General features: G+C 40.7%; 1 protein-coding gene across 1 annotated transcript in view; it reads right to left on the reverse strand.

Annotated features, from left to right (window-relative positions):
- LOC126282429 (uncharacterized) overlaps positions 1-19,256 on the reverse strand; it is a 183,904-nt gene that overhangs the window by 67,478 nt on the left and 97,170 nt on the right. The window contains exon 6 of the mRNA XM_049982118.1: positions 17,659-17,837. Coding sequence (XP_049838075.1) covers positions 17,659-17,837 — 179 coding nt within the window. The remainder of the gene's footprint in view (positions 1-17,658; positions 17,838-19,256) is intronic.

Consider the following 19,256-nt stretch of genomic DNA (forward strand, 5'->3'; position numbering starts at 1 on the left):
GGACTCGCCAGACAATTGCCCAACTTTAAACCAGATGGAGATGTGTACCCAACCCCTTTCTTAAAGCGATTTAATCAGGCTTTACCAAAATATTGGGAATATGAAAAAAGATAGAGTTTGCTGTAGGTTACCTTTTAGGAGAGGCTTTCAGAGAAAGTTTAAGGAGTAATATTGGTCATCTAGTGTCCAGGAGAAGTTAATATTGGATTTATGAGACCCAAAGTGTTACAACAGTACATGGGGTACAATGAGAAAATATTTCAACTGGCATTTAACAAGAGCTAAATATTTAGATAAAAGAAGAGAGTCTAGTACAAATTTTGATAAGGCGATTACCCACTTATGGTAGGAAACACATATTATGTGGCGGGAGGAAGACAGTAGAAGAGTATTATCCTTTGTAGAAGCACTTGATGTGCAAAACAAAGGCCGAAATGCGAATGTGTACCAGAATGAGAATCAAAATTACAGGATTGGTAATAGTTCTAGTAATTTCAAAAGACATGAGACAAATTTGGCTACAGTACACCGATATAAGTGGAATAGGGGTAATGGAAGTTATCAAAGAGGACATTCACCTTCTAGTATAGGCCCAGTAACTACACAAGAATTTGTACCTGGCAATAACGAGGCTCAAGATTTGGTAACCGGCCAATAATTGCAAATAGTGAGGAAAACATAAGGCGATCTGGGCCCACAGCCAGGGCCTAGGTCATGGAAATGCATTAAGGGACCTACCCCATAATGAGTATGTTTCCTTTATGCATAAAGTACCAACAAAAGAATGGTTGCTACTAGAAAAACCTAGCATAGCTACAATTAATCCACAACCAATTATAGTTGAAAAAGTAGAAGATTCTGAAGGGGGTATATCTATTGGTTCTGGTAGTGAAGTATCACTTATTTCTTGTGGATTTTTTAATACATTAAGAACTAACAAACAATAACTTACCTATATTACTGGTAACAAGATTATACATAATCAGAATAACTGGAATTAAGAGTAAGGTTGTTAAATGCGAAACCCAAGTAAAATGTAACATCGGTGAAATTACGTTCTGGCAAATACTGCTGGTAGTAGAAAATATTAATAGAGAGGTATTATTTGGCTTAGATTGGTTTTCGGAGTTTAACGTAACATTGAATTTTAAAGAGAGCTGCCTTTACTTCGCATTCGGGGAAGATAAATATCATATTAAGTTTCTAGCAGACAGATATGTTGATAAACAAACAACTGAACACCAGAGTTTACAATTAACCCCGACACAACTGTCAGCAGAGATGGAAAAAAATAAGTCATGTCTCACAACAAGAGGACATACAAAATAAAGTAAATGAATCCCCAATATTAACCAACAACCAGAAAGCATATTGAGCCCAAATTCTATTAGAATATGAGATGGTATTTTCGGATGGTCCAGGTAGTATTAGTGATTACGTACGCAAGTTTAAGATCAAAGACGATACACCATTTTTCTGTAAACTGTACCTGATACCAGTGAGTTTAAAAGAAGCGGTTAAGGAGGAAATAAATAAAATGGTAGATAATAGAATTCAGTACAATCATTATAAATAATCCCTTGGTAGTTGTGAAAAAGGCTCATACTGGACACGTTTACCCTGAGTAAACATATAGAAACCGAAAGAGATAGACCCATGAACAAAAACAAGTTATTTTCCAAATTCGAGAAAGCACTGTATTTTGGCTTGATGTACCTGACTACTGGGTACTGGCAGATGCAGTTACATCCAGATTCAAGGAAATATACAGCATTCCTTTTTTATGTAAAATCATATAATTTTAACGTGTTACCATTTGGGTTCAGTATCTCGCCATTAGTGTTTATACACACGCTGGACAAAGCGATATGTAGAGAGTTATTAAACGATTTAATTATATATGTAGATGATAATATCACCTACCTGGAAAGAGCATTGCCTAACCTTGAAGGAAACACTGAAAAATTTTAAAGAAAAAGCTATTACAATAAAACTGTCTAAGTGACGATTTGCAAGCCAAGAACTAAAATTTTTGGGACATATCATAGGTGTACAAGGAATTAAGCCTGATCCTGAATGTATAAAGGCCATGAAGGAGTGTCCACCACCTAGAAATATAAGACAATTAAAGGGCTTTCTTGGAATGACAGGGTATTATAGACATTACATAGGAAGTCAAGAGATGAACAACCCTCAACTTTTGTGTTCATAATGAAAGGGAGTGCTATGGTGTTGGGACCAAGAGGCACAGGAAGCATTTGAAAAGGCAAAGCAAGCTCTATCAGCATCATCTATACTGCACCATCTGGTAATGGGTGAACCATTTAAGAATTCGAACGATGCATCAGACTATGGTATAGCTGCAGATCTGTTCCAAGGTGAATGGGGGTTAAACAGCATAGACCATAGATCAATATCTTTTGCTCAACAAACATGAATTAAATTAAACAGCAACATAAAAGGAATTATTAGCCATAGTATGGAGTATACAAAATTTCCAAACACTGATATGGGGATCCGAAATATATACCTATACAGATCACTAAGCTCTGTCATTTCTAATGAATAGCCAATTATTACATAGTGGATTGATGCGGTGAATGTTGTTTCTTCAAGAGTATGACATTAAGATCCATTACATAAAGGGTTCAGAGAACATTTTACCAAACACTTTGTCTCGGCTACCAGTGGGCATGGAAGAACTAAAGCATTCAGAAGGACCTGGCATAATCTTTGCGATAAATTTTCTAACATTAGAATATTCACGCAACAAGAGGTATCTCAGAAAATTCCAGAAAACATCCAACATAATCCTTATTTTATGGATATCTTTACAATGAGTGTTAGGAAATCGCTATTGCCTAATCAAGAGGGAAGGTGGAAGATTGTGTGATATAATCTGTTCTGGAGAGACAGTAAAACAGCGTAACATTCACCTTTATGTATACCAAGTCTAGTGGATGATGAGTTAGTGTTTTACATTCATAAGGGTTATGGACATTTCGGTATAAAAAAATGCATTGTACATATGAATAAGTTCTATTATTTTAAAAAGCTAGGAAATAAAGAGGTGTTAGTCGTAAAGACTTGTGAGAGTTGTCAGAAAGTAAAAGAGGATAACTCTCACGTTAAATAAAAGATGTATCCAATTATTCCTAAACCATTACATGATATAACCACTACATATTTCTTTGGACCAATTCCAAAAGGGAGAGGGGGAGTGGCCTACATTTTTGTCCTCATAGAGTGTTGGTCAAAGTATATTAAATTCTATCCAATTAAAAAAGCAAACACACCAACAGTAATACAATGTATACAACAAAAGCAAACACACCAACAGTAATACATTGTCTACAACAATACTTCCTCGAAGTAGGCAAATCAAAACAATTTCTTTCTGACAATGGACCTCAATTTACTAGTAATGAATTTAAAGAATTTTTAGCATGGGGAGGAATTTGTCAAATATTAATATCCAAGTATAATCCATCTTCTAACCCATGTGAAAGAGTTATGTTGGAAACTGGGAAATTATGCTGTACTTACTGTCATGAAAACCGTACATCATGCGTGACAAAAATTGAAGATTTTGAGCTTATTTTAAATGAGTTACCACATTAATCAACTGGACTAACACCCTTAGAAGTATTAGTAAACCCTTTATAGGCAAACCACTTATTAAATGTTTTACTTAGCCAGAACAACCTACAAATTACCAACTGAATCAAACAATAGTTGCTAAGAACTTAGTTAAGAGAGCAGAACAACGAGTAAGTAAACACAACAAGAAGGCTATAGAAACTCTATATAAGGCTGATGACCTACTCTTAGTAAAACATCATATTCCTTCTTGTGGAGCTAGCCGTAACTGGTCTTGCCATTACACAAAATCTTACTTGTTTTACAGGTGCTGCGATTCCCCATTGTATATTCACTGTGATGAATTGGGTTATTATATTGAGTCAAGGCTGAAGCAGTAGGTAATATATATAAAATAGAGGGAAACATTCCACGTGGGAAAAATATATCTAAAAACAAAGATGACGTGACATACCAAGCAAAAGTGCTGGAAGGTCGATAGACACACAAACATACACACAAAATTCAAGCTTTTGCAACCAGCGGTTGTTTCTTCAGGAAAGAGGGAAGGAGAGGGAAAGACGAAAGGATGTGGGTTTTAAGGGAGAGAGTAAGGAGTCATTCCAATCCCGTGAGTGGATAGACTTACCTTAGGGGGGAAAAAAGGACAGGGATCTACCAACCCAAGTTCACCACAGGATCAACATAGCCCAGCTTTAACCAACATTTTTTCACCTTTTTTCACACAAGATCTCCAGTTGCTTTCTAGTTCACCTTTATCTCTCCCCATATATTTTTATTTTAATTTTCATTTCAGCCTCATGTACCACCTTCTAATACCGTGTCACCCTCACAACACCCCCACAACAACCCCATTAAGTTTTATTTTCATTCCCTCCGCAAACATGCCTTCGCCCTAGCCAGATTACGCTCTCATATTTTATTTTCTCAGGCTTGTCTGACATTTGGTATTACCCCCAAAGGCCTCACACTTAAAGTTCCCATCTCTGGCTGCAACCCTTTTTTCCATCAGTCCCTATACCAGTTCCAAACTGAACAATCCATTGCCCTCACCCACCTAATCCTTCACCTACACATCAACTCAGCCAATGAACACACCTGTCAACTCCTATCCTTAATAAAAGTCCTCAATCTTTCCTCTCCCACATCCACACCGGCTGTTCAGGGCATCCTCCTACACATCAACTGCAAATTAGAACAGCATGCCACCCTCCATCTCAAAAAACTAGCCAATCTCCTGGTTTCTCACCTCCGGAAAGGCAACTCACTCACCCTTCACAACCTTTCCAGCAAACCTCAACCCAGTCTATCCCATCTACTCAATCTCCCACTTCCAGCTCCACTCCCTCCGAAACCTCAAAATTCCAATCAACACAATCTGGAACCACAAAACCGTAATTCAGTAGTTAACCTTTCCTCCAAACCTCTCTCCCAATCCGAAACCTCTGTCCTATCTAAAGGCCTCACCTTCAGCCCCACTCCCAGATTCAACCAAACAGCCCTCATCAAAGATTTACTGTCCTACACTCGTACTCTCTGCTGGAAATATCACTTTGCCACGAAGAGAAATGATCCTAATCTTGCTCCTAATGATCCAACTCCCCAAGACACTATCCAAATTGAACCCTGCCTGGAACAATTCCGTCCTCCGTCACAGCGAGACCCACCTCCTCTTCCTAAAAAATCACCCTCTCCAAACCTTCCAGGAATTTCTGACTTCCAGCCTTGCATCTCAATCCTTCTTAAAAAACCTTAACCCTACTCCCAACATCACCACTGCTGAAGCCCAAGCTATCCGCAATCTGAAGGCTGACCGATCCATCATCATTCTTCCGGCTGACAAGGGTTCCACGACCCTGGTACTTGATCATCGAGAGTATGTGGCTGAGGAACTGCGTCAGCTTCCAGACAACACCACATACAAAGTTTGCCAAGGTAATCCCATTCCTGATGCCCAGGCGGAGCTTCAAGGAATCCTCAGAACCTTAGGCCCCCTACAAAACCTTTCACCTGACTCCATCAACCTCCTGACCCCACCAACACCCCGTACCCCTACCTTCTATCTTCTTCCTAAAATTCACAAACCCGATCATCCCGGCCACCTCATTGTAGCTGATTACCAAGCCCCCACAGAATGTATCTCTGCTACGTAGATCAACACCTTCAACCCATTACATGCAGTCTCCCATCCTTCATCAAGGACACCAACCACTTTCTTGAACGCCTGGAATCCTTACCCAATCTGTTACCCCCGGAAACCATCCTTGTTACCACTGATGCCACTTCCTTATACACAAATATTCCGCACATCCAGGACCTCGCTGCGATGGAGCACTTCCTTTCACGCCGATCACCTGTCACCCTACCTAAAACCTCTTTCCTCATTACCTTAGCCAGCTTCATCCTGACCCACAACTTCTTCACTTTTGAAGGCCAGACATACCAACAATTAAAGGGAACAGCCATGGGTATCAGGATGGCCCCTCGTACGCCAACCTATTCATGGGTCGCTTAGAGGAACCTTCTGGGTAACCCAGGTCTGCCAACCCAAAGTTTGGTACAGATTTATTGATGACATCTTCATGATCTGGACTCACAGTGAAGAACAACTCCAGAATTTCCTCTCCAACCTCAACTCCTTTGGTTCCATCAGATTCACCTGGTCCTACTCCAAAACCCATGCCACTTTCCTTGACGTTGACCTCCATCTGTCCAATGGCCAGCTTCACGTGTCCATCCACATGAAACCCACCAACAAGCAACAGTACCTCCATTATGACAGCTGCCACCCATTCCACATCAAACGGTCCCTTCCCTACAGCTTAGGTCTTCGTGGCAAAAGAATCTGCTGCAGTCCGGAATCCTTGAACTATTACACAAACAACCGGAAAACAGCTTTCGCATCCCGCAACTACCCTCCCGACCTGGTACAGAAGCAAATAACCAGAGCCACTTCCTCATCCCCTCAAACCCAGAACATCCCACAGAAGAAAAACAAAAGTGCCCCGCTTGTGACAGGATACTTCCCGGGACTGGACCAGACTCTGAATGTGGCTCTCCAGCAGGGATATGACTTTCTCAAATCCTGTCCTGAAATGAGATCCATCCTTCATGAAATCCTCCCCATTCCACCAAGAGTGTCTTTCCGTCGTCCACCTAACCTTCGTAACCTCTTGGTTCATCCCTATGAAATCCCCAAAGCACCTTCCCTACCCTCTTGCTCCTAACCTTGTAACTGCCCCCGGTGTAAAACTGTCCCAGGCACCCTCCCACCACCACCTACTCCAGTCCTGTAACCCGGAAGGTGTACACGATCAAAGGCAGAGCCACGTGTGAAAGCACCCACGTGATTTAACAACTGACCTGCCTACACTGTGAAGCTTTCTATGTGGGAATGACCAGCAACAAACTGTCCATTCACATGAATGGACACAGGCAGACAGTGTTTGTTGGTAATGAGGATCACCCTGTGGCTAAACATGCCTTGGTGCACGGCCAGCACATCTTGGCACAGTGTTACACCATCCGAGTTATCTGGATACTTCCCACTAACACCAACCTGTCAGAACTCCGGAGATGGGAACTTGCCCTTCAGTATATCCTCTCTTCTCGATATCCGCCAGGCCTCAACCTCTGCTAAATTCAAGTTGCCGCCGCTCATACCTCACCTGTCTTTCAACAACTTCTTTCCCTCTGTACCTCCGCCTCAACTGACATCTCTGCCCAAACTCTTTGCCTTTACAAAGTCTGCTTATGTCTGTGTATGTGCGGATGGATATGTGTGTGTGTACGAGTGTACACCTGTCCTTCTTTCCCTCTCCTTCCCTCTTTCCTGACGAAGCAGCCGCCGGTTGCGAAAGCTCGAAATTCTGTGTGTGTGTTTTATTCATTGTGCCTATCTACCGGCGCTTTCCCGCTTGGTATGTCTTGGAATCTTTGTTTTTAATATATTTTTCCCATGTGGAAGTTTCTTTCTATTTTAGCGGGAAACATGTGTATGTGCGGATGGATATGTGTGTGTGTGTGTGCGAGTGTACACCTGTCCTTTTTTTCCCCTAAGGGAAGTCTTTCCGCTCCCGGGATTGGAATGACTCCTTACCCTCTCCCTTAAAACCCACATCCTATCGTCTTTCCCTCTCCTTCCTGAAGAAGCAACCATTGGTTGCGAAAGCTAGCAATTCTGTGTGTGTGTTTGTGTGTCTTGTTCATGTGCCTGTCTGCCGGCGGTTTCCCGCTTGGTAAGTCTTCGAATCTTTGTTTAGAGAGAGAGAGAGAGAGAGAGAGAGAGAGAGAGAGAGAGAGAGAGAGTGAGGGGGGGGGGCATAAAATGTGGAAAAAATATGTCTAGAAACAAATATGATGTGACTTACCAAACAAAAGCACTGGCAGGTCGATAGACACGCAAACATACACACAAAATTCAAGCTTTCACAACCAACGGTTGCTTCTTCAGGAAAGAGGTAAGGAGAGAGAAAGACGAAAGGATGTGGGTTTTAAAGGAGAGGGTAAGAAGTCATTTCAATCCCGGGAGCGGAAAGACTTACCTTAGGGGGAAAAAAGGGCAGGTGTACACTCGCACACACACACATATCCATCCGCACATACACAGACATAAGCAGACATTTGCCTTCCTGAAGAAGCAACCGTTGGTTGCGAAAGCTTGAATTTTGTGTGTATGTTTGTGTTTGTTTGTGTGTATATCGACCTGCCAGCACTTTTGATTGGTAAGTCACATTATATATCATCTTACAGCTCGAAACATGTATTTAACATGCATGGGCAGTGTTATAATAATTACATTTAGATTATTGATACACATATAAATAGATTACATGCTATTAAGTAAAAGATCATTTAAGTATATTTAACATAGCATTCCTGAGGTCAAATCATGTCAGCACCATACTGTATGGGCACTTCAATATAAGCGATTTTTTTAAACTCATTTTAAAAATTCTACCAGAAAGCTGTTTCAGGTTGTTTGGCAGAGAATTATAAAATATTGTTCCCTTAATGAATGGGGTATTTGTTGTTAGGTTCAATCGTCTGCTCACCATATGAAAGCCTGATTTTTGTCTTGTATTGTAATCATGGATTTCCATATTCCTGTTTGTCACTTTTTTGTCTTTTTTCACTAATAATATTGATTGAAACATATATACTGCATAGATAGTCATAATATTAAACTTAATAAACAGGTTTTTACTTTGAAGTTCTGGGTCTTACTTTTGCCATAGTTCTTATTACTCTTTTCTGCAATACAAATGCCCTTTTTATACTGTATTGGCTACACCACCCCACAATACAATTCCATAAGACAGATGGGGATACACCAACCCAAAATAAGCTATTTTTATTGCTTTTATATCTAAATATTGAACTAATCTCCTTAGCAAATACAGACTAGATGTTATTTTACCACAGACATGATCTAATTGCTGATTCCACGAAAGTCTGTCATCTATATACACTCCTGGAAATGGAAAAAAGAACACATTGACAGGTGGAAATGGCATGACAAGCCGTTCCACAGGACTACATCCAGCATCTCTACGATCGTCTCCATGGGAGAATAGCAGCCTGCATTGCTGCGAAAGGTGGATATACACTGTACTAGTGCCGACATTGTGCATGCTCTGTTGCCTGTGTCTATGTGCCTGTGGTTCTGTCACTGTGATCATGTGATGTATCTGACCCCAGGAATGTGTCAATAAAGTTTAAATGTATTGCTAACTACATTCCTGGAAATTGAAATAAGAACACCGTGAATTCATTGTCCCAGGAAGACGGCCTAACGGTGTGCGGGACCGTAGCCCAGCTTCATGGAGACGGTTGCAAATGGTCCTCGCCGATACCCCAGGAGCAACAGTGTCCCTAATGTACTGGGAAGTGGCGGTGCGGTCCCCTACGGCACTGCGTAGGATCCTACGGTCTTGGCGTGCATCCGTGCGTCGCTGCAGTCCGGTCCCAGGTCGACGGGCACATGCACCTTCCGCCGACCACTGGCGACAACATCGATGTACTGTGGAGACCTCACACCCCACATGTTGAGCAATTCGGCGGTACGTCCACCCGGCCTCCCGCATGCCCACTATACGCCCTCGCTCAAAGTCCGTCAACTGCACATACGGTTCACGTCCACGTTGTCGCGGCATGCTACCAGTATTAAAGACTGCGATGGAGCTCCGTATGCCACGGCAAACTGGCTGACACTGACGGCGGCGGTGCGCAAATGCTGCGCAGCTAGCGCCATTCGATGGCCCACACCGCGGTTCCTGGTGTGTCCGCTGTGCCGTGCGTGTGATCATTGCTTGTACAGCCCTCTCGCAGTGTCCGGAGCAAGTATGGTGGGTCTGACACACCGGTGTCAATGTGTTCTTTTTTACATTTCCAGGAGTGTATATAAGGATCAGAAAAATTATCGTTATGTATACTTAACTCTATATTATTAATTTTAGTTTTGAATCGGTGTTTCTCATATCATTAACTACTGCCCAGCACGATTTTGAGACACAGTCAGAATTTCTGATCTGTTTACTAATATGTTCTACTTTCCTTCTCCTTACTTCCTTGCGATACTCATATTTATATTTTTTATAATCCTCTTTATATGAATCAAGACTGGCTTCTCTGTGTAGCTTATACTCCATTCCTTCTTTGCGTCTTTTCGTTTTTCATCCAGTTTTACACGTTTGACTACTGGAGGTTTATTTTTATTTACATTCATCTTCTGTGCCGGGATAGTAATAACAATATGTCTAGTTAAATTTTTTACAAATACTTCCCATTTGCTGTCAACTCCCCTTTCTCTTTAAACTCATTCCCAGGATTCTTGACCCAAAGTTTTCTTTAGGAAGGTGATGTTGTATTCTGAAAATAATCTTCTATTCTCATATTTTTTGTTCTGTTTAAGTTTATTAAGACAACCAATCACTAATAATTGTCCTAGATGAACAGATATGTGGCCATTTACAGTCTGTGCGGACATAACATTTTCATAATTGGTCATTACATGATGTATGGAACTGCTGCTTGACTGAGTTATTCTAGTGGGCACATGACCAAGTAGATCTTTAATATCATAGGATTGTATGCAATCTTGTAAACCTTTGCATTCCTGGCTGTCGCTTAGTGTGTTTATATTAAAGTCTCCTAACATAATAATATTTACTGTATTGCCACCGTTGCTTAGCTTCCCCAATACAATGTCCAGTGCTTCCAGGAAAACCTCGAGATTACCAGAAGGGGCTTGATATATACCTACTACAATAAGTGGGACGGATACAATCATTAACTTAATTATCACTGCTTCAAAATCTTTCTCAATACAATAACCTTTAACCCATGATACTTTTTCTACAGAACTTATTAGGTTACATTTCCTAACGTAAGTAGCAACACCCCCTCCTTTATGTTCTGTTCTACAGAAAAACAATGTAAGATTATACTACTGGAACTTATAATATTGAATATTATGGTTAGCTTTTTGACGCTCTGTAACCACGATTACATGTGGAGCTAGACCTGTAACTAAGGCCTCAAACACATCGATTTTGTTACACATAATAATTGGCAGCATGCTCCACTCTAGTCTCGATGCAAAAGTGATGTGGATGATACATAATTCCTATTTGTGATGATATGATGAATAATTTCTGCTTATAATGATATGATACATAATTTCTATTTGTGGTGATATGATGAGTAATTTCTGCTTATAATGATATGATACATAATACAATATGATACATAATTTCTATTTATGATTATACGATATGTAGTTTTCTACTTATTATGGAATAGTTTATACCTTTTGCGAAATGTGATACGAATGGAGAGGGTTTATATAAATTTTGGAAGGGGTAGGTAGTGTAGGTGAACAAGGTTAACACCTTTCACACAACCCTCGCAGACAAGTGTGACTGATTTTGCAATTCACTGTTCCATCTTTGGGGACTACAAAGGTGAAGGTGACAATGACCGTTCTGAAGGAGACGTTTAAGATCATACCTCCTCCAGTTTCTCACTCAAGTACCGGCGAAGTGGGGACCCTGGGGAAGGGGGTGGAAATGGTTTCCTGTCTTAGGGGCATCTTCTTTCTCTTCTTTGATCTTAGCAACCATTTCTACTTTCCCTTTCTTACTTCTCTTTTGAGTAATTGCTGAAGCCCTTCTCAATTTCCGTGTTTTTCTATAACCTTCAACTTATTTTACATAAGGCTGCTGAAGAATCAGGATACACGACTATCCATACACATACACACAGTAAAACACAAAGACACATACAGAAAGAGTAAAGTTTAAGGTGATGTAAGAACCGTCATGTGTTGGAGGGGGAAAATCATGCGCCTAGTGATAGGCATGCGCACAATGTGAGTTGACGGCTCCACATCACATAGAGGACTCAAAAAGGTTAAAGGAAGTATTGTGAAGCAAGTGTGAGGTGTAAAGTAGGATGGTAATATTTTTCCAGGTAGTTTTGAATCATAGTGTACATAAATAAGTATACAAGGGCAATAGCCTATGGAGCTTACTTAGGAAGCATAACGAGGATGTACCCAAAAGTGATTGGATGAAAAAAGGCAGGTAGGCAGACCCACGGAAGACTCACCTATACTGTGGGGGCAGGAGCACCAAGAACGGGCTTGACCTAAACAATAGTATATTAGGAATTTGTTTAAAGGGTCGTACCTACCAAAACAGAAGGATGTAGTGCATTCATACTGTCCACCATTGGGTAAGGTATAAGTATTGTGTCTAAAGGAAAAGGGCAGTAGTGTGACAAAAGTCACACGTCTTGTAGAGATTATTCTGGTAAGTTGGAATTCTTGTTCCCACTCGCAGTGTTATGTTTGTTTACAGTTACATGTGTTGAAAAGAACACCTTTATTTACCCAGGTTTCCTCCAGATTGTAATAAATATCAAATAAATCCATACTTAAAGAAAGTAGTAAGCGAAGTAAGAGCAAATAACAGCATACACTTGGGTAATGCTCACTTGGAATTTACGGTTGGAAAGGGAACAGAAAGATCCTTGTCCTTACAAAGTTTAAATTAACCAAAGATCCATGATGTATTAAGTACACAACTGTTAAAAGGAAAACTGTTGCAACCATAATTTTATAGAAATACGATATTGATGTACATAATAAACCCGTATAAAATATCGTGTGTTCAAGTTAAGGAGGGGGATATGTAGTGCCTGACAATTTCGGAGTAAATTTTAGAGACACTCGTATTTTCACCATCTCGAACACACATAATTTTAGAGATAAGTGTGGTAAAGTAGAACTATGTCTACAGCCACACAATTATGTGTGTACAGGATGGCCGTGTACTGGACAGACGATCGGCTCGAGCAGGTAGTCACCGAGCCCACCTAAGAAGTTACATGTCCCGCCCACGGAGTAAACATCCCGTACTCTGTGAGATATAAAATATTGTTGGTGTAAACATTTGAAGGTTGTTGAAAGAAAAGAAGTGACTTTACTCATTCTGTGTCTCATTTACTGCCGTAAAGTCTGAACAGTTGTCTTGTTAAACTTGGAGAGATTTATAGACTGTATGTGTAGAAAGATGATTGTAATAGCTTCTGCCAGACCGGAAGGCGTCGAGCTTATGCGAAATGTTTAGTGTGCTGTTATGTGTTATGAAATATAGTGATATTGGGTTCCATACACCTAGATATTTAATGGTTGTATCTTTTGTGTTTCATCACCAACAGTGCAATCAAACAATAAAGGCTATTGTAAGAATGCAGAGTCTCGCAGTAGTAACATTGGAAAATAAAAAAAAATCTGCACACCAATAATTAGACTTAATTTACTGACTTCACTAGCCTTCCTACAGCACTGCTGTGACGAGAAAACTATTCCACAATTTGCTATGGTATCCCATCACATCACCGCCTCCAGGACAATATTTTGTTATGCCAGCTTTGCACTATTGTGAGAAACGATACATAACAACACTCAATACCTGGATTCAAAAGGATGTGCTCTTATAGCCTTGCATCTACTGCCATCAAGGACACTCACAGCCTTGGACTGGGTATGGGTTGATGCAGCTCTGTTTCCCAACAAATGTCTTTACAGAAATGAACTACAAGAGGCAGAAACAACGCAGTGCAGACCACAGATTCTCAGAATGCACTGTAATCAGCTTGGTGGAGAGGGAGGTAGACTGTCATCAACTTGACGGTGAGGGAGGTAGACACAGGTGCAATGTCAGCACTTAAGAAATTACATAATTTTGCCCCTTCGCCACTGGACATTCCTATCTGTGATTTGACTGGTGGTCCACAACCTCCCAAATGAAACAGCAGATGGAATATGGAATGGAACAAGTCATATTCGTATGAAAGCAAAGTTACCAGCACCCAACATGACCAGAGCTAAGTGCAATGGCCTGTAAGCACTCTGCAATGATGAGAGCATTGTGGTCCCTCCTGCTGACAATAGGAATGCAGCTATAATTATAGAATATGCAGACTGTGATATGAAGATCTGCACACTACTGGATGAAGATACTTATTGGAAACTCCCAAACAACCCAACACTGAGAATAATATGCAAGACATCTGAACTCAAGCGCTCTTGGATGGAAACACTGTGGCCAACCACCTTCTCCCACAGGCACCTAAACCGCCTACTGCTTTTGTTCTGCTGAAGATCCACAAGGACGGGATGCCATTCCGTCTCATCATAATAACCATTGGTTCACCAACTAAAAGCTGATGAAAAACTTGGTCGATATCCTCATTCCACATATGGAACTCTGAGTATCATATTAAAAATTCAGCAGATTTTATCAACTGAATTAATCGTCTTTGACTTAGTGAGGGTGACATTATGGTCAGTTTTGATGTGGTGGCAATGTTTACGAATGTGCCTGTCGAAGACTGTTGGACCTAGTATCCCAATTCTTTGTAAGTGAAGTGGTTGAGCTATTTAGGCACACACTGATGTCTTCATAGCTTCTGTACAATGGCCAGTATTATGATCAGATGGCTGGTGTTGCAATGGATAGCCTGTTGGCACCAGCTGTTGCAAACCTCTTCATGGAGAATTTTGAGGGTATTGCCTTATAGGTACAGTGTGATCCAAGACCAGTTGTTTCTTTCGGTACATTCATGACACATTTGTCATTTGGCCCCACATGCGTGAGAAACTTGATGAGTTCTTGGAACACCTCAATGGTATTAATGATAACATCTGGTTTACCGTGGAGGTAGAAAAAGATAACGCATTGCCATCCTCGATGTTCTCATCCGCTGCAACAAAATGGATGCCTGGGCCATCCACAGTGATAAAAAACCCACCCACACTGATCTGTACTTGCAAACCATCAGCCATCATCACCCAGCACAGAAGCGCATTGCACTGTTTTACAAACATTGATGCATCATGTAAGAATTATATCAGATGCTTATAACCTTCCCCATGAGCTGAGCCACCTATGCAAGGTTATGACTGTAACTTCCACCCAATAAATGAAGTGAATTCACAAAAGATTCACAATAAAACAGCCAACAAGGAGCAGGAAATGAAACTTTCTTTCTTACCATTCTGTGGCTCTGTGCTTGGCAAGATAAGTTGCCTTCTGAAGCGACAAAATATCAAATTGATCTGTAGGCCTTCAATGAAAATCCGTCAATTACTGAGACCAGTTGAGATGTAGCAGGTCTCAGAACACCTGGCGTCCACAAGATACCTTGTCAGCTTATGTTGGATAACAGTATGAGCTGTGGAACACTGCTGGAAGAAACTTAAGGGATTTTATTGCTTAAACTACCTAAAGAAATCCGCTTTAGCTGAGCGTGCTTTATAAAACGGACACCAGATAAAACTTGACGAAACATCTGTCATGGCTTGCACAAGCAGCTTCTGGGATTGTGTCATTAAAGAAGTGATAGAAATAAAAATCACCAATAACACCCTAAACAGAGATGGTGGCCCACAGCTGAACACGGCATGGGATCCAACAATCACGCAGTTAAAGCAGGCACATCAAATGTCAAGTCAACATATACCAGTGTTTGGCAATAGTGCAGGCACAAGTGATGTCACACACAGCAGCTAGTGTATTTAAGGGGTGTGGCCTTTTTATTCAATAATGGCTATATCTGCCTAATCATGTGCAGTAAGTTATCTTTGTTTATGTTGAATCTTAACTGCCAGCTCTGCATGAAGCGCAGATTCTCTGTAGGGGTTCACACATTGCTACAATTTTATGGCATTACAACTTCACTACATAAATTACCATACAAGAACAGTCACAGAGAGCTACCAACATTATTCAGTGTCATTTTACCATTTCTGTGTAACTAATAATGGTATATTATAATTCTGCTGTGCTTTGGAAACAGACATTCCACAGCTATATACTGTTTTTTGTTTATTTATATTTTGTTCTTTGTGGCTAGTTTTGGGATCAAAGTTCCATTCTCAAGCAACCATTCCTGCCATCAGACGTCAGGTTTACATTTTGTGTTAATACACAAGGTGAAATACTCCATACCTATGTAAACAGCACAAATATGTTTTGTTATAACTGTGAATACTTACCACGGAAGCGCAAAAACAGAATTTGAATCCTCTTGTGAAGAACTGCTGTGAGCTTTTTCACTTATAAGGTTGGTGAACAGCAGAAGAATTGCTTGTGTGATGAGAAATAAATTGACTTAAAGCAGAAGTTGCTGTGACTGAGTTTTTAGGTTGCCCTCAGATTTATAAAACCTTTCACTGGAACTAATCGCCTTTGATTTCTAACAAAAACACAGTTGAAAGGTTATGTGAAATTAGCTGTACAATGTCATAATTCAAGGTTCATAATTCAAGGTTGTGTTGTACAGTACATGTATCCAGGATTGAGGCAATATATATTACTCCATACTTTATTAAATAATAATAGCAAATGCCTCAATGTTACCTGTAGCTGAACCAGGGACCCTATGGGTATTGAGCATTTCGCTATAGAGATCTCCATCTGAAGTCCTTCCCTAGTTTACACTTATTAGTTACTATGCACTGTATGACCAGCTGATGTCTAGTTTTTTTTCATTAGCAATGACATTTTGTGTCTTTTTGGAACACACAGGGGCTGTATCAAAAGGTCCAAGAACATTTTTACAGGTATTTATTGCTTTTTTAGCATACAAAATTATTCAGGTCTTCAATGTACATTCCTTCATATCTATGTATCACTGCTTCTGCTATGCAAAGCCCACATAGGAATCCTGGAAAGTATCACGTGGGACACCCCTTATAGCAAATAAAAACCTCCAATGATCCTTGATTCAGGAACATACTTGAAAATCCATCTCTCATCACATGTCACTATTCTGTCCAAACAATTATGGTCACTTTCATGGCATTCATACAGTTCACAGCGCACTGATTCACAGCACAATAATTTCCTTCCGCTCACCAATCACAACTTTGGTTCTGGTCCATAATTCATCCCTCAAACTATTATAAGCATTTGATTTTGGCATACTGTGCTCATCTGATATCATTCTTATAGTCAAGTAACGATTCTCATTCAATTATATTTGCACTAGCTACATATCTTCATGCATTTTGGATGTTGACAGATGTCCCAAGCACTCACTGACGTTTTCTTGACCTTCTTGGAACATCCTGAGCCACTTATAAATTCTTAGCTGGGACATGGCTTCCCCTATGAAATCTTCCTGAGCCAGACCTGTCGTCTCAGAGCCTCATTCTTTTAGCTGAACTCATAATTTGATTGTGTATAGCTGCATCTTAAATCTTGACACATCACCAAATTGCACTATCAGTGAATGGAATCCTCACTTTCCACCGCCCAGAGATAATTAAGCCAAGTCACATTCTTTAGCCACGACCCCCACCAAAAGTCCCACTGAAAACCACATCATTCTAGCCCTTTTGCCTTGCTGTAGAATTTTATTCTCGAAACATCTGGAGCAAACTGTATCACAGTCTCTACATGTTTGTGCAAGACAAATTAAATATAAATTAAGTGCTAACTTTGACTTCATAATGCAGCAGAGTTCTGCTGGTGAAGTATCACTCACCTGCAAGATTCCTTCATGCATTCTGGATTGAGGCAGCAAAATACTTTATCTTCTTCTGGAGGAATGGAAGCAAAATCACAGAATGGGCATACTTCTAAGCCATGAATGGCTGCTGATTTAATCTCTTCCATTTGCTTCCTTTGTAACATTTTTGAAAAAACTGAAGGTTTGAGAACACGCTGAAAAAAAATTAATAAATTTGTATATGTCTTGGATGAATGAAGTGCACCCTTCTTTTAGATATAGTATTACCACTGTACTCACTGAATGATGCAGCTACCACTGTACACATTTTCATCAGTTGTGTTAGCCAAAACAAAATGGTGAACTGTATCCCCACTTTATCAATGAGCTCTGTCATTTTCTTTAAGCTCCTTGTAACAGTGTGCTACGGTATTGTGTCACAAGGATTTCAATGTGTGCTAGGGCAGCAGATGTGTATTCTGCATACAAACAAAAAATTTATTACATAACTTGAGTATTACGAAAAGGATGAAGTATCATTCACCAAACAGAGGAGATGCTGAGTTCACAAACAGGCACAAGAGAAAGGCTGCTATACATTTAACCTTCCAGCCAAAAGGCATTTTTTCTGACTTAGAAATCAGACACACATTTGCCCAAACACAACTCATACAAACATGTCTATTGTCTCTAGCTGCTGGGGCCAGACTGTGGACTGCAGCAGTACCTCATGGAAGAAACTCTCTGGCAGGGACGATGGAGTTAAGAAACTGCAGGAATATGAGCCATGAGGCAAGAGGTTGGGAGCAAGAGTTGCGAAGGAACATTTCTGTGGGACTAAGGGTTTTTGAGGAAAGCTTCATTAGTGTTATGGGTTGGTTTAGAGTCTGGACTCTGTATCATAGTAGATCTGCAAGGCATTGTTTGTTGGATATGAAGGGTTGTGGGAGAGCAATGGAGGCTCTTGTAGAGGTTGTGGATAGTGATAGTCCTAGGTGGGAGTAGGAGGTGAACAGGTTGGAGAGTTTTTTTGTAGTGGTACTGGGCATGCTGCTTTGGTTTCTGGACAACAAGAGTTTTGTGCTAGTCCTAGGTGGGAGTAGGAGGTGAACAGGTATGAGAGTTTCTTGTGGTGGTGCGTGCATACCGCTTTAGTTATTGGAAAGCACCCACGTGATTTACCAACTGACCTGCCTACACTGTGACGCTTTCTATGTGGGAATGACCAGCAACAAACAGTCCATTCGCATGAATGGACACAGGCAGTCAGTGTTTGCTGGTAATGAGGATCACCCTGTGGCTAAACATGCCTTGGTGCACGGCCAGCACATCTTGGCACAGTGTTACACCGTCCGGGTTGGTGTTGCTTCCCACCAACACCAACCTATCCGAACTCCGGAGATGGGAACTTGCCCTTCAGTATATCCTCTCTTCTCGATATCCACCAGGCCTCAACCTCCGCTAATTTCAAGTTGCCGCCGCTCATACCTCACCTGTCTTTCAACAACTTCTTTGCCTCTGTACTTCCGCCTCGACTGACATCTCTGCCCGAACTCTTTGCCTTTACAAATGTCTGCTTATGTCTGTGTATGTGTTGATGGATATATATGTCTGTGTGTGAGTGTACACCTGTC

This window comes from Schistocerca gregaria, chromosome 1 (assembly GCF_023897955.1).
Source record: "Schistocerca gregaria isolate iqSchGreg1 chromosome 1, iqSchGreg1.2, whole genome shotgun sequence".
Lineage (NCBI taxonomy): Eukaryota > Metazoa > Arthropoda > Insecta > Orthoptera > Acrididae > Schistocerca > Schistocerca gregaria.